General features: G+C 39.7%; 1 protein-coding gene across 1 annotated transcript in view; it reads right to left on the bottom strand.

The window, feature by feature from the left end:
* Window positions 1-562: 562 nt before the first annotated feature.
* Window positions 563-14,442, bottom strand: part of LOC139938507 (neuronal acetylcholine receptor subunit alpha-3-like) — a 57,567-nt gene continuing 43,687 nt past the window's right edge. The window contains exons 4-6 of the mRNA XM_071934073.1: window positions 13,269-13,378; window positions 11,458-12,550; window positions 563-7,369 (exon numbers count right to left, since the gene is read on the bottom strand). Coding sequence (XP_071790174.1) covers window positions 7,112-7,369; window positions 11,458-12,550; window positions 13,269-13,378 — 1,461 coding nt within the window. The 3' untranslated portion in view covers window positions 563-7,111. The remainder of the gene's footprint in view (window positions 7,370-11,457; window positions 12,551-13,268; window positions 13,379-14,442) is intronic.

Here is a 14,442-nt window from a genome sequence, read left to right as displayed (position 1 = left end):
ACCACGAGAGAGCGAGTGGGATCGTTCGTATTTGCTCTTGTCATGGGCTCACCCGGGTGAGCATCGCGGGGTCGACCAAGGGAAGCTAATCGAACGCACCCATTGATCATGGTACGGCCACCTTGGTTTTCTCTCATGTGATCAAACCGAGACAAGTGAAAATAGTCTGGTTCCTTTTGCACAATGAATATTAGTCTTCATTACTCTTAAAACGGACACAGGGAACATGATCAAGATTGTGGCAGACCTTGGCAAAGGTTTATTGGATGGTGCCTTAGGCTGGTGCCATGTAATGTGTTTTATTTTGCGGTCCAATTGTGTCTATTGATAGAACAACCTATCGGTTTCATGGCCTGCTGGACAGGGTCTGTTTGACTTTTTTTTTTATAAAAGCGGACCGGCTTCATAAAAAAATTACTATTATTTTGAGGAAAATTATTTACTGGGTGTCATTTTTGTTTAGGTAGCAACTTGTTTCTAGTCACAACTTATGCTCATTGACGGTGCAGACATCTTTTGTTTCGCTCGTTCTAACGAGTGAAACCAAACAGAGGCTGGGGGGGGGGGGGGGTTAGGAGGGTAACGCCCTAATCGCGTGAGACTGGTTAAGTTCATGGTTTAATTATGCAAGCGAAACAACGAAATTTTCTTAATGACTATCAGGGTGTAAATCTATCACGTAATTTGTGTATCCGCACAAATTTCTTGGTCGGTGTGAACCGAAATCTGTGTTAAAATGACTCATAATGGGTCAAACTGAGGTAACATTTGAGTGAAATCCCATTTTATCAGCCTGACCAAGAACGAGTCAGGCCCCTGAGACCTGGGTCAGTTTTGTCCTGTGTGTTTTTTTAGTGTTGTGGATGTTCGATTAAAGTTGTATAATTCATTTAAGTTTAAAAAATACGTTTTAGCTTCCCAATCTAAACCACAGTGAATATTATTATTTTATAAGTCTCTTATGGTGCTCGCTTTTGAGAGATTGTTTTATTACGTGAAGGTAGTTATAGATGCTTTATTTTTAAGGTTGCCATGACAATGGCAAAACAAGTGTATATAAAGACCTGAACTAAATTAAAATTATGTTCATTTTGTTGAAGTATCATTCACAAAAGCATAACTTAAATGAATTGGTATCATGACGTGATCTCCCTTGTGGTGAACACGTCATGCAAACTAGCTGGTGATAAAAGCGTTCTACTGCTGCCTATATAGTCTATGAAATGGTCTTCCTGTCCCCGTTAAAAAAAAAACGCTCAGACTGTTCGGTCCTCAAGACGCACCTGTTCTCAAATCTGTAGCTGGTTGTCGCCGTCACTTCGGTCTTTTTCCCTTAAAGGCAGTGGACACTAGTGGTAACTACTCAAAATTGGGAGAAACAGCTCCCTCTGAAGTGACGTAGTTTTCGAGAAAGAAGTACTTTTCCACGAATTCGATTTCAAGACCTCAGATTTAGAGTTTGAGGTCTCGAAATCAAGCATCTGAAAGAACACAACTTCGTGTGACCATGGTGCTACACAAGGGTGTTTTTTCCTTTCATTAATATCTCGCAACTTCGACGACCGATTGAGCTCAAATTTTCACAGGTTTGTTATTTTATGCATATGTTGAGAAACACCAACTGTGAAGACTAGTCTATGACAATACCAATAGTGTCCAGTGTCTTTAAGCACCTTGCAGCCTTCGGCGCTATGTGTAAAAACACACATACGCCAAAACAGAATAGTGGCTGCCCGTAGAAAATGTTGCCCAATGTTTGAAAACAAAATAAAAGTCTGAATTCGCAAATAAAATTATTAATGAAAAAAACCAAACCAAAAGTTTATTGTTCCCACAACTTTTGAACATTTTATTACTTAATTAATAAATCAATATATATGTTACAATATTTATATGACATTCTTCAATCTTTTTCAGAAGCCTGTGTGTGTGTTTTTTGTATTATTAATATTAACAAACAATACTTTAATTTGTTTTCATATTGCCTGTAAATTATTACCTACGCCTGTTTTAATAAAACCGGATTGGCAATTGCCTTGTTAACCTATACATTTGGTTAAAATTTGTTTCCTTCCTTCTTTTGCCTTGAAAAACATGTGTTCTTCAATTGCTTCTCTCCCACCAGGAGTATTTTGGGTGTAGTAATCGGGTACCTGTAGGGTAGAGATGGTTACTAATGATTGGTGCACTACATACATGGCATCACGGGCTGTATACACCCCACAGGGAGCAGAGATGGTTTAAGTGGCGAAATAAATGGTCCAGCGACCGGGGACCAATTTCCACCAGTACAGGGAGTTAAGCAGAAAACCCTGCCTGGCAATTTGTTTGCTAAGCTAAACATGAGCGGGTACCCGTTGCAATAAAAACTTCATGGAATTTTAGCAGGTAACCAGTTTCTGCTGAGCAAGATTTTTCTATACTTAGTAAGTTGTTATGCCGACAGGCTTCATGAAATTGGGTCCGGATAGTAATGTTCATTCGCCAGCATCAGCTTCAACATTGCATACTGCCTTAAAAGGAACACATTGCCTTGGATCGGTCGAGTTGGTCTTTGGAAAGCGTTTGTAACCGTTGTTTATAAAGTGCATATGGGTAGAAAGATGTTGTAAAAGTAGAATACAATGATGCACATAAACATGCCTCGAAATTGCGTGGTTTTCCCTTTACCTCGTCGACGAACACGTCGGCCATTTAGTGTCAAAATTTTGACTCCCATAAAATAATGGCCGACCGTGTTAGTTCGCATAGTAGATTTAGCAATAGTAGCAATTTCGAGGCAAACTTGTGTGGATCATTGTGTTCTACTTTTAAAACATCTTCCCAACCATATGCATTATATAAAAAACGGTTACAAACGCTTTTGTTTTGACCAACTCGGCCGATCCAAGGTAACGTGTTCTTTTAATATACACTGGACAGTATATATTATTGTAAACTAATTTAACATTATCCTCTTGCTCCCAATAACTGCCGGAGTAAATGATTTCCTAGTGGTTCTTGAACTGACCTTTCTAAAACGCACATCAACGCAACACATAAAAACACACAAAGACACAAGTTTGCATAAATACATTGGAAGCAGCTATTTGTTTAAAATCTTAATTTCACACAAACTGTGTCTAGGCCTAATACTTCTTGTACCAAAAAGGATTACCAACTCAACATACCACACATCCATTGTCAGCAATATTGTTTAGATTGTTGCCATAAACAATTTATCAGAGACCCGAGAACATAATTATTATTAATTGAAATCATAGCACACCAACATGAATTTTCAATCTCACTCTCAAAACAACAACAACAAACATTGACCATAAAAAGCAACAACAAAAACAACAACTCCTACAAACTGTGACAGTTCGATGTGACACTTGGAGCAAAGATTGATTGCACAAAGCGTCATCAACCGGCCATATTTGATGATAAACAATGGAAATATGCACGCTTGCCTGTACGCACTGGGCAAAAAGACAACTCTTAGCCAATGATAGCATTTTCACTCATGCGCGTTTCATGCATCAAAGATGGTGGCCAATGGTCATCGTCATGTTCAATCCATCTACAGAAAAGGAAAACACACACTCTTTAGCTTCATCGGCCGCAATTTTGAAGATAAATGGAAAAAGGCACGCTTGTACGCGCTGAGCACAATATAACCCTTAGCCAATGCTAGCCTTTCACTCGTGCCTGTGCACGTTCATCAAAGATGGCGATAAATGACGTCATTTGCAATCTATCCGAGGAATAGACTGTGCAAGTCTCGCACGTAGCGAAAACGAGAACTTAATTCGAAAAAAAGTATATTTTTGTACAAAACCAAATTGTATTGAAATTGTTATTTGTTAAAAAATTCTTAAAGATTATTATTTTTAACGTACTTTTTGTATAATTATTATTTTAATTCGTGTACATAATAATTGTTTTGTTTAAATTAACGTAAATATTATACATTTATCGCGACGAGGATCGCTGTTCGACATCGACCTGGATGGTTTTTCTAACAAACCCCGTTTGTGAATCACGTCCAATTGGTGCGATCATCACATAGGTTCAGCGATAATGGGAACGTCAATTGGGTAATACTCTTAATTGTTTAGAGTAAACCGGAAACTGGAGGTCAAGTTTTTTTCTTTAGTTTTCTTCGTTAATTTGTTGAATTGATTTTACTTTTCTGTTTGTAATCACTTATTTTTACATTCCCAAGAACATATTCACTTTTTAGAGTCATAACTTATGTTAAACTAAAATTATTGACAGAACAAAATCTCCCCAACGTAAAACTCCATTAGGTTGGGACCACAATGGTCCCGGAAGTTCAATTTCTCGCGAGACTTGCACAGTCTATAAGGAACACACACACTCTATGGCCCTTTTCGAAGCCACGGCTTCGGCTTTAGGCTCCGTTCTCTCGTCTGAAGCACTGAGCCCGTACGCAAAGCACAAGCGATTGAAAACAACCGCGGGGCCAAGCTATAGCAAGCTAGCAGTTAGTCAAGGCGCAAGCGGCACCGCAGATGTCAAGCACGACCCAGATATCACGCACAAAAAAAAAAAAACCGCTCGCCCTGGTCTTTTTTCGTGCGCCTTGATTAAAGGATAAGCTAGAGCCAGAGCCGAATCTGGAGCCGAAGCCGTGGTTTTGAAAAAGGGAGCAAGTCAGATTGCTAATAGTCACAACTATACATCCTTTCAACACATCAATGCATGCACTGGGTGGATTTTACAAAGGTAGTCCTAAGTTAGGACTAGTCCTAGGCATGAAATGCTACGAGATAGGACCAGTCCTAAGTTAGGATGAGTTAGTGGTCTTAACTTAGGACCAGTCCTACCTCTAGTCTTAGCATTGCCTATGACTAGTTCTAAGTTAGGACTACCTTTGTGAAATCCACCCCAAGGATCATGAACCACTGAATCAGAACTAACCACTGGTTAGGAGGAGAAAGTCAAGTTTACTTAATAGTGGAAGCTTTCGGGTAAGTGGTTCCACTCTCCGAGTTCATGTTTAAAGGAAAATTACACTATTGGTTTTTGCTAACATAACAGTCGCCGGAAGGTAAGCTTTTTATGCAATCCACCATTATACATGTACATAAACTGATAAACCTGTCGAAGTTTGAAATCAATTGGCCATCTGAGTCACGAGAAACTAGTGAAAAACTGATTACACATTTTGCATGACATCGGAAAAAGGAAAAAAAGAATAAACGTTGAAAAAGAAGGATATACTCCAAAAAGAATATCAAATACGACATTTCAGACATAATTTTTTCAAGGGATGTTTTCTACTCATCATTAGACCGTGTAAGTTTTATATAAATCTGTGATATTAGACGAGTTTTTCCTTACAAGTTCTGTAATGTTCCTTTCATTTGCACACACAGTTACACACTCTTGCGATTATTAGAGTTACGACGGCCAACTTACACGCCTGCGCAGATGTTGACCATTTCGGTGTGACCAATCACAACTCTCGTTACTTTAATACGCTTATTGCTTCTAAACACGTTTTTAACTCGCCATCCGTTTGGACGATCTGTACCTATATAATTATTAATAAATTATTACTATCATGTTAAACCACTTACCATGTGCATGCATTATTAGGTTGCACCCTTATTACATTTTATCGGTTTATTCTAACAATAGTTATATTAGTGTTTTAATGAACCATTTCCCAATGCCGCAGAAATGTATTTTAAAAAATATAGTTTTGCCGGTATGTACATGTACATGTAAATACCACAATTTCACAGGAATTTGTGCCTCTTATCGGAAGAATTTGACAGTTTATCTAAGTGTTATAATAATTTTAAATATTTTATATAAACCTAAATAACTTAACATTTTAAAATGAACATTAGCTTACTCTTTACACAATTTAGCCACCGGGCCCTTGTTTAATTTTAATTTACTTGGTAAAAAAATTCACACATTGTTTTGTATAAATTAGGGAAGTTTAGAACCCGGCGTTGGAAGGTTTTTATTTGCATGTCTGGGCCCAATGTCATATAGCTGCTTAAGCAGGAAGTATGCTTAAACTTTTTCCGCTAAGCAGAAATTAGCAGGATACCAGTCAAACAGTGTACTCGTGACATGGTAGTTTGGAAGGTAACCTTATTCACTTCAGCACAATATTGGTGCGCTTAGCTGCTTTTCTTCTTACGTAGCTCTATGAAATTAGGCACTGGTCTTCAACCTCACAAAACAGCCATCTTCCTTTTTCCCCACATAGCATTTTCGAAACCACGGCGTGTTATGGGCTTGGGAAGGGAAAACGCACATTGTCCAAACAGCTGACGGGCAATCCCTTCTCAGCTCCCAACCCTTGGTTTCGAAAGGGCAAAAGTTTAAAGGCACTGGATACCTTTGGTAGTTGTCAAAAACCAGTATTCTTTATTGGTGTATCCCATACATATACATGCAATAACAAATAATGTGAACATTTTGACTCAATGCCCATTGAAGTTGTAACAGAACAATGAATGAAAATACCCTTGAAGTCTTTTAGTATTGAAGTGTGAAATTACCTCTTTCCTAAAACACACGTTACTCCAGAGCATGTTCAGGGGGAGCCGTTTCTAACAATGTGTTATACTATTTCAGTAGCTCTCCATTGCTCGCCACCAAGTAAGTTTTTTGCTATTAATTATTTTGTATAATAGTATCCAGTGCATTTAACTATTGTTATCTTGTTGAACTATACCTGTAATAATAAATGCACCTTATTAAGGGGATGAGATTATGCATGTCCCATCTTTGGTAAATACCACTCATTTCTGCCTACATAAGTTACTTCTCATTAGTCTTGAAATCGAGTGTTGTGTAGTCTTAATCGCCGCCCGCCGCTGTGTATCGTTCCCAGTCACTATTAGTTGCGGGGACGGTACGCACATCCTCGATCCCAATAATGTGTGTAAAATCACTAGAGCAGGCTCACGTCACGCGCTACCTACGACCGTTGCACTAATGTTAAAACCGCACTGTGACTGTTACATGAACGTCAGGCTGTGTGATTTGGACTGCATGGTGCTTGTAAAAGCACTAGCAGACAAACAGACACTGACTATAACGACTTGTCATCAAGTCTAGCTTCCCATTAAGATTCTTATACAGGAGATGGACAGTTATACTCATTACTACTCTTGATGGTAGTCTCGTTGCTGTTCGGAAGAAGGTCTTCTAGATAGAAACAAGTGATGTTGGGGGTTCCCCAATCTGGCTGTTCCGGGTGGGTGTGCTCCCGCTCCCAGAGTATTGGTGAGGATAGCATGATGACCATGGTCCCCACGGCTACAGCAGCGACGTAGATCCACAGGAAGATGCGGTCGACTACCATGGCAACAAACTCCCAGTCATTACGAACCTGAATGGAAATAGAGAATTGAGAGGGGAACAAATTAATTTAACATTAAGTTGAAACAAGTATGGGGTGCGTTCGATAAAGCTTCCCTAGGTCACCCGCAGTGCTCCCCTGACAACAGCTAATCGAACCATCACAATCGCCCTCTCGTGGTGACGGCATTCACCTCGGGTCACCCCCAAGTGACCCACTCCACAAGCAGGGCACTGGGGGCTTACCCGGGTGTGCCCCGTCAATGCTATTCGAACGTACCGGTCAGACCGGGGTCGACCCAGTGAAGCTAAATGAACGCACCCGTTGTTAAACACTGGAGGTGAAGACACAATTTCAACACTGAAGGCACTGGAGTATCATAGGAATGAGTAGTATTCTCACTTGGTGTTTCCCAACATAATATATACACACATTAAACAATCTGTGAAAATGTTTACTCAATTGGTTATCAAAGTTGCAAGATAATAATGAAAGAAAAATACCTGTCCATTGTTTCACAGTTTTGTGTGCTTTCAGATGCTAAATAAAAGGCTGCAGGCATAATTCTTTTTAGTGAGAAATTACATCTTTATATTTCAGCTTGCTAGTTATGATGACGTAACCTGAATGACCAATCAGAAGGGCCGAATAATCGTCTTATTGTAGCAGACGAGATTTCCTGAGCAAGCATAATTCTTTTTAGTGAGAAATTACATCTTTATATTTCAGCTTGCTAGTTATGATGACGTAACCTGAATGACCAATCAGAAGGGCCGAATAATCGTCTTATTGTAGCAGACGAGATTTCCTGAGCAAGCAGACGACACATCCTTACGTGAGTAAATGTAGTACTGACAAACAAACACACACATACAAGATGGCTTCTGTCTCAATGCAGACAGACAGTTCATGTGGTGTCAACAACAAGTCAAGTTTGTATCATTTTTAGACCTAATGGTCTTAAGTAATGGTCAGATAGGTCCTCCAAGATATCCAGACAGGTGGTATGTGAGCAGGTGAGTCTTGAAAGAGGGTCAGCATGGGGGTATTTTGAACACTTCTTGCCAGTGTGGGTGAGAGAAGATTGGTGAATTGGTGTAAACATGGGCTGCACAAGAGCACGGAGTAAGTATAGGGGCATTCTTAAGTTCGTTTAACATGAGTCTCAGAGCTACAAAATTGATCTGAAATTGGAATATTTAACCGATGTTGTTGGTGGTAGCATTGTTTGAGGCTCCCAGACGGCATTATATAATTATTCTGAATAGGGCATACATATCCCTGTATAATTTTGATAATGACCTTTTTTGGCAATCTGTGTACTGTATGTTAATATTGTTGACAAATTGGAAAGATCAAGTTACAATGCTTAAATTCATAGAGCTGCTTGGTACAGAAAATCATTTCTGCTAAGCAAAGGTGAGCAGGATACCAGTCACATACATGTGACAGGATAATCTGATTTGGGTCAGCATAATATCATTGTGTTACTCTATGTGCTTATAAAAACAGCTTTGTGAAGTTGGGTATATCTGTCATGTGGTTACCAAAGCCACACAGTACTATTGTTTTTAAAAAAACATTTTGAAATGTTTTGCCTGTAGTGTGAGCTTTTTTGGTATGGCAACAGACTTACTAGGTAACCCGACCCCATTCATCGTTATGGGAAATGTGCGCCATGTCTCAACTGTTTTGTTTTACTGAATGTGAAGGGGGGTAACCCTGGTACCCCCTAAGTTCTGTTTTTTCCTTCATTTATGAAAATAGAAACTTGATGTTTATGCCTTTGTATTTGCAGATGCTGTTCATGTGATTAAAAATGTGTATTCAAATGTCATACACCAACATGCTATTATTCATAAGGATATAATGCTCCTGTTTTTTGGTTTTCTTCAGATTTTCGTGAGATATTGATACCGTGGGTGTTGTCACACACTGATTGGCAAACCAACTGCAATGAACCCAATAAATGTTATTACTTATAACTGACTTGATATGCCTTTGCCTTTGCTGATTTTCTGTACAATGTTTGTTGACCCTAATAACAACATTGCGATGAAAATATCTGTGAATTAAAAAATTGCAAACTTAATACCATGCTTTTGGATTTTTGCAGGTCTTTTCTATGATGTCATATGTTGATAGACATAACAGATAATGAGTGCAATAACCATGCCGTATACATTGGCAACAATGTTGTAACTCAATGCAGTTTTCTATGCAGATTTGTCCTGTGATGTATTGTGCAATTTTGTTTTGAAAGACAAACAAATTTTAAAGAAAATGTCATTGATAGTTCTCCATGCTCGTAACTGACTTGATGTTTCATTATTTGTGTTCAGATTTGTCTTTCATGTACAGTAATGTGTTGGTAGACACCAACCAAAAATTGCAATAATATTATCTTATACTGATATAAGGTGCGTTCGTTTAGCTTCCCTGGGTCATCCCTGGTCTGTCCCGGTGCGTCCGAATAGCTTTTGACGTCATTCCAGGGGTTCACCCAGGTCAGCCCCCAGTGCCCTGCTTGTGGAGTGGGTCACTTTGGGGCTGGCCCCAGGTAAACGACGTCACTACGAGAGCGGTGTGTGGTCGTTCGTTTAGCTCTTGTCAGTGGCACACTCGAGTGAGCACCGCGGGTTAGACCCAAGGAAGCTAAACGAATGCACCCATAGTTTGGAAAAAAATGCTTTAAAGTTATACCCATATTAAACAAAACTAATTTGATATGCACTTGGGGTAGTCTGTATATCCATTTTCTTTTATGTCGTTTTGACCCAGCGCAATTTACATGTACAATGTTATTGTTCATTTCACTTTTAATGCTCATCTATTGATCTGTAGAAAGATTTGCGGTAACGCCATGTAATGATAACCTCTAAATGAGTTGGGGTGGTTCTGAAATAGACCCGTTGGTTTCCGCAAACCTTTCTAGTTATCTTCATAATCCTGCTGATCTATTAATTGAATGATATTATTAGGTAGGTAGGCCTAATTGTCTGACCTAAATCATTTTATCAATTGTTTCCTTTGAATCAAAGGAACTTTGAAGATAATTGTTGTTCTTCTTTAGATGACAGAGGGACCCACAGGCTTAAAAAAAAAATCAGCTCAATTTGAATTCAATTTAATTGAACTCTAAAAGTTGTGTCGTCTATTTTGATGTAGGCCTATATATGTCCCTTTGAGAGTGAAAATAAAAATAAACAAAATACAAACAATTAAATTCTGGGGCAAGTTTATTTTAATGATTTCCATTGTCTTTTTTTTCTTCAGAGCAACAGACAACAGATATGGAGGAAATAATTCAATAGTGACATCTTCTTGAATTCAAGATCTTCATGAGACACAGCCGTGAAATATTAAGAAGTATCATAGAAGGTCGACAGGCTTTGAAGCGAGACGAAACTTTGACGACAACATATTAAAAGCTAATAGATGTTAAATTTGCATCGGGGATAAAGACTTTAGACACAAAATCACAGTAATATTACTCGGGTGAGATTCGAACCCACCTTCGCTACTTCCTTATTACTGAAGCACAGTAGATCATTCGTTCAGAGAAATCAATGCAAAAGTATTGGCTTTAATTACAGATGCTATGTCAGATTTTTTGCCCCAAACCTTAAAAAATGTTATTTTGTTTGAGTGAATGGTATTTCAAAGAGTATCACCCGCTCTAACAAAAAAAAGTTTAACTTTTATTTTGAAGGGTCAGGAACCATGACAAAAATTTAAAACGTTTCTTATAAAACACATAAGAATTGGTCACGTGATATATTGGCAGGATCTCGACAAAAACTAATTTTGTGCACTTAATTTCACTGCTTCTAATAACTGGCAGACTTTTTCTAGCAATGGCTCAAATGAAAGCTTGTAACTTTCTCGACCCCCGTCAAAATACCTATTGAATTTTAAATCAAAATTTTGGGGTTAAATCGGCCAAAAATCTGACAAAGCATCTTCAAGTCATTCTTAGACGTAGAATCCACGGTTTACCTGTCCCGCCCCCCCCCCCCCCCCCCGGCCATGTTACCAATTTTCACAGTGCAAAATTAAACCGTGTCCAATCTGAATCTGGGACAAAACGAGAGCAACAACATTGACACTGTTTTTACCTTTTTGGATTTGTCGTCTTCCTTTGTTCTCTCCACAATGAAGTTAAGATAGTCCAGCCCCTCTCTGAGTCTTGCCGGTAACTTTTCTTTCTTCATTTCAGCCTTGAGACTGTGGTCCACGTTACTTTCTCTGATCTCCTCCTCCGAATCCCGTTCTCTCCACTCCATCTCCTCCTCCAAGGAACAGTTCAAAGACATCATCTTAGATGGGTTGTTGTTAGCCGCTCTTTTAAGGAGATGATAGTTACTCGAGGAACGCCCGACATTAAATCCACGTTTTTTGTTGTTAAAACAAGAGCGGTCGGTTGCCGGCGAGTCTGTGGAATTGACGTACAACTTGCGCTTGGGTACGGGCGTTGGGGGCGCGCTGCAGATGTAGTCCTTGTAGTTGGAGGGGCGTTGTATGTGTAAATAGGGAGGTAGGGTCTCTGTGAAGAGCTTCTTGACCCACGGTGACATGGTGTGCGTCTCGGAGGACCGGTGGAACATGTTGATGATGATGATTGTTGTTACTATGGAGATGCTGACGATCCCCATGGTGAAGAGGAGGTAGCAGCCAATCAGAGGGACGGTATCGGAGGTGGTTGGGATCATCTCGGCAATCAGGAGCAAGAAGACGATAACAGCGAGCAGGATGGAGATACACAGAGTGGTTCTCTCACCGCAGTTTGCCGGCAGGTAGAAGACGAATATAGTGATCATGGTGATTAGGATACACGGCACCACAAAGGTCACAACGTAGAACAGCGACTTCCTATGCAGGACGAAGTGAAATGTAATGTCCACGTAGGTGTTCTCGCAACACGGGTACTTTATGGTGTGTTTCTCCACCGGGGTGTCTACGATGACCCACTCGGCATTCTCCCAGTAGTCTTGTCGGTCTACATTGCTTCCAATTGACTCCAGATCTATCTTGCTCTCATCGTAAGTCCAGGAGCCGAACTTCATGGAGCAGTCCTGCTCATCGAATGGGAAGTAGTGAACGTCGATGGTGCATGCACTGTAGAAGACTGCCGGGGCCTTCCAGTTGACCGTGCCGTTGAAGTACACTAGAGCTTTGGTTGCCAGATCCAGGGTGTAACCGTCGTCAACACTACAGAGGGAAATTTGTCAAAAACAAATATTATTTGCTATTTGCAATACATGGTTTAAAGTAGAATTTGAAACTTTACGCGGTGGAAGCATAATTAAGAGTTTAGTGTTGAACCGCCGAGTTTTTTTTTCCAGAACCAACACTACTCAAAACGTCTGCGTGGGTTTTCCCTGGAATAAGTATCTTGGGTTATCCTCCCACATCTTAAACTGAAAAAACTTCGAGTGTTGAAAGAAGAGCATCGGAAATTCACTTCAATAGTAATAATTATAGTGGCTTCTTATGCGCGCTTATCCGCCACTCAGTGACGCTCAAGGCGCTTCAACATACAGTCTTTTCCTGCAAGGGTGCGACTACGTTTGAATTATGAGATCTACTCCTTTTACATAGCACTATGTAATGGTTAACAAGGTGCTGTGGCGCGATCTGCTGCCAATCCACCCAGGGACACCGGGCGAACCCCTTCTCGTTTCGATAAGTGCGCTGGGTTATTTTACGTGCGTTACACAACTCACGGGACCAACAGCTTAGAGTCCCATCCGAACTGGACGAAGCAATGGTTTAGTGTCTTGCTTATAGGACACAAGTTAGTGTCAGGGCTGGGGATTCGAACCCGCACTCTGCTGATCAGAAACACCAGAGTTTGAATTTGGTGCTCTTAACCGCTGGGCCATGACACTTCCACGAAAATAATTTTAGTCTGCAATTTTTGACTTACTTGTTGTATAGGAGAAGGTCTGGACTCCAAAGAAGAAGTATTGGAATATGAATGACTATCATGTTGCTGTGGTTCGCTGGATTCCACTGAAGTCTGTAGTCGTGCCATCTCTGTATCATGATAGAAAACACACGTTGTCAGATAATTGTAAACTTTGCACTATTAGGGCCATGTCACACGAGACAATTTTACAGGAAACAAGGGCACAATTTCATAGAGTTGCTTACACACACAAAAACTAGCTAAGCACAACAAAATAATGCTTACCAGAATAAGGTTACCACCCAAACTACATTCACATGTTCAATTTGTGACTTGTATCCTGCTCATTTCTGCTTAGCAAATAATTGTTAAGTAATAATTTCTGCTGAAGCAGCTCTATGAAATTGGGCCTTTTTAATTTTTTTTTTATTACAATTTAACAACAAAGAAGATGAAGAAACATTCATCACACGCTAATTTCACATTCACACACTAATTTTTACACCATTTTCTCAGAAAAGTGACATAGAAAAATGCCTGCTGTGGGCTTCCAAAGTGTTCCTTTTTGCACGCAGTGTTGGTAGTTGCCCCTTATGTTGCCTGTATAACAATTGCACTATAGGGCAATTGCCCTATAGGGCGATTGCCCAATAGGTCACATAGATGTGACATGGCCTTTAGGGAAACGCACATTGTATTTGAGTTAAAGAGTTAAAGATTGAACATGAACTATTCTATGTAAGTTTTACAGTTGTTTATAACGGGGTGGGGGGAGGGATGCGTGCGAATAATATTTTGTACGTAAGGTACCTGAATTTTGCAAGGTGCGCCAACTCGGGTTGTAAAATAACCATGTATAAAAGCATGCAGTGCGAGACTAATTGGTTTAAACATTCAGTTATAAAGGTTATCTGACGAGGATATAAAACAAAAAGTCTGCGTAGAAATTGTTCAGTCTTTTGGCTGAATTCAGACGTTTTATGTCGGCCTGGTGAAGAAAATTAGGCAATGTTTGTTTCCACAAATAAAGAAATCCTGCTCATTGGTGTACTTCTCTAGTGCTTTGGATACTGTTTGCAAAAGCTCCTTGGAATCTATGACCCCAGGGGTTACCAAACAGTAGAAATGGAATCATTTCAACATACTTTTGAATTTGTATCAAACTTTCAGACTTTTTCGTTAGTAATGACTC

The sequence above is a fragment of the Asterias amurensis genome, chromosome 6 (assembly GCF_032118995.1).
Source record: "Asterias amurensis chromosome 6, ASM3211899v1".
NCBI lineage: Eukaryota > Metazoa > Echinodermata > Asteroidea > Forcipulatida > Asteriidae > Asterias > Asterias amurensis.
This window is presented reverse-complemented; position numbering and strand designations above follow the sequence as displayed.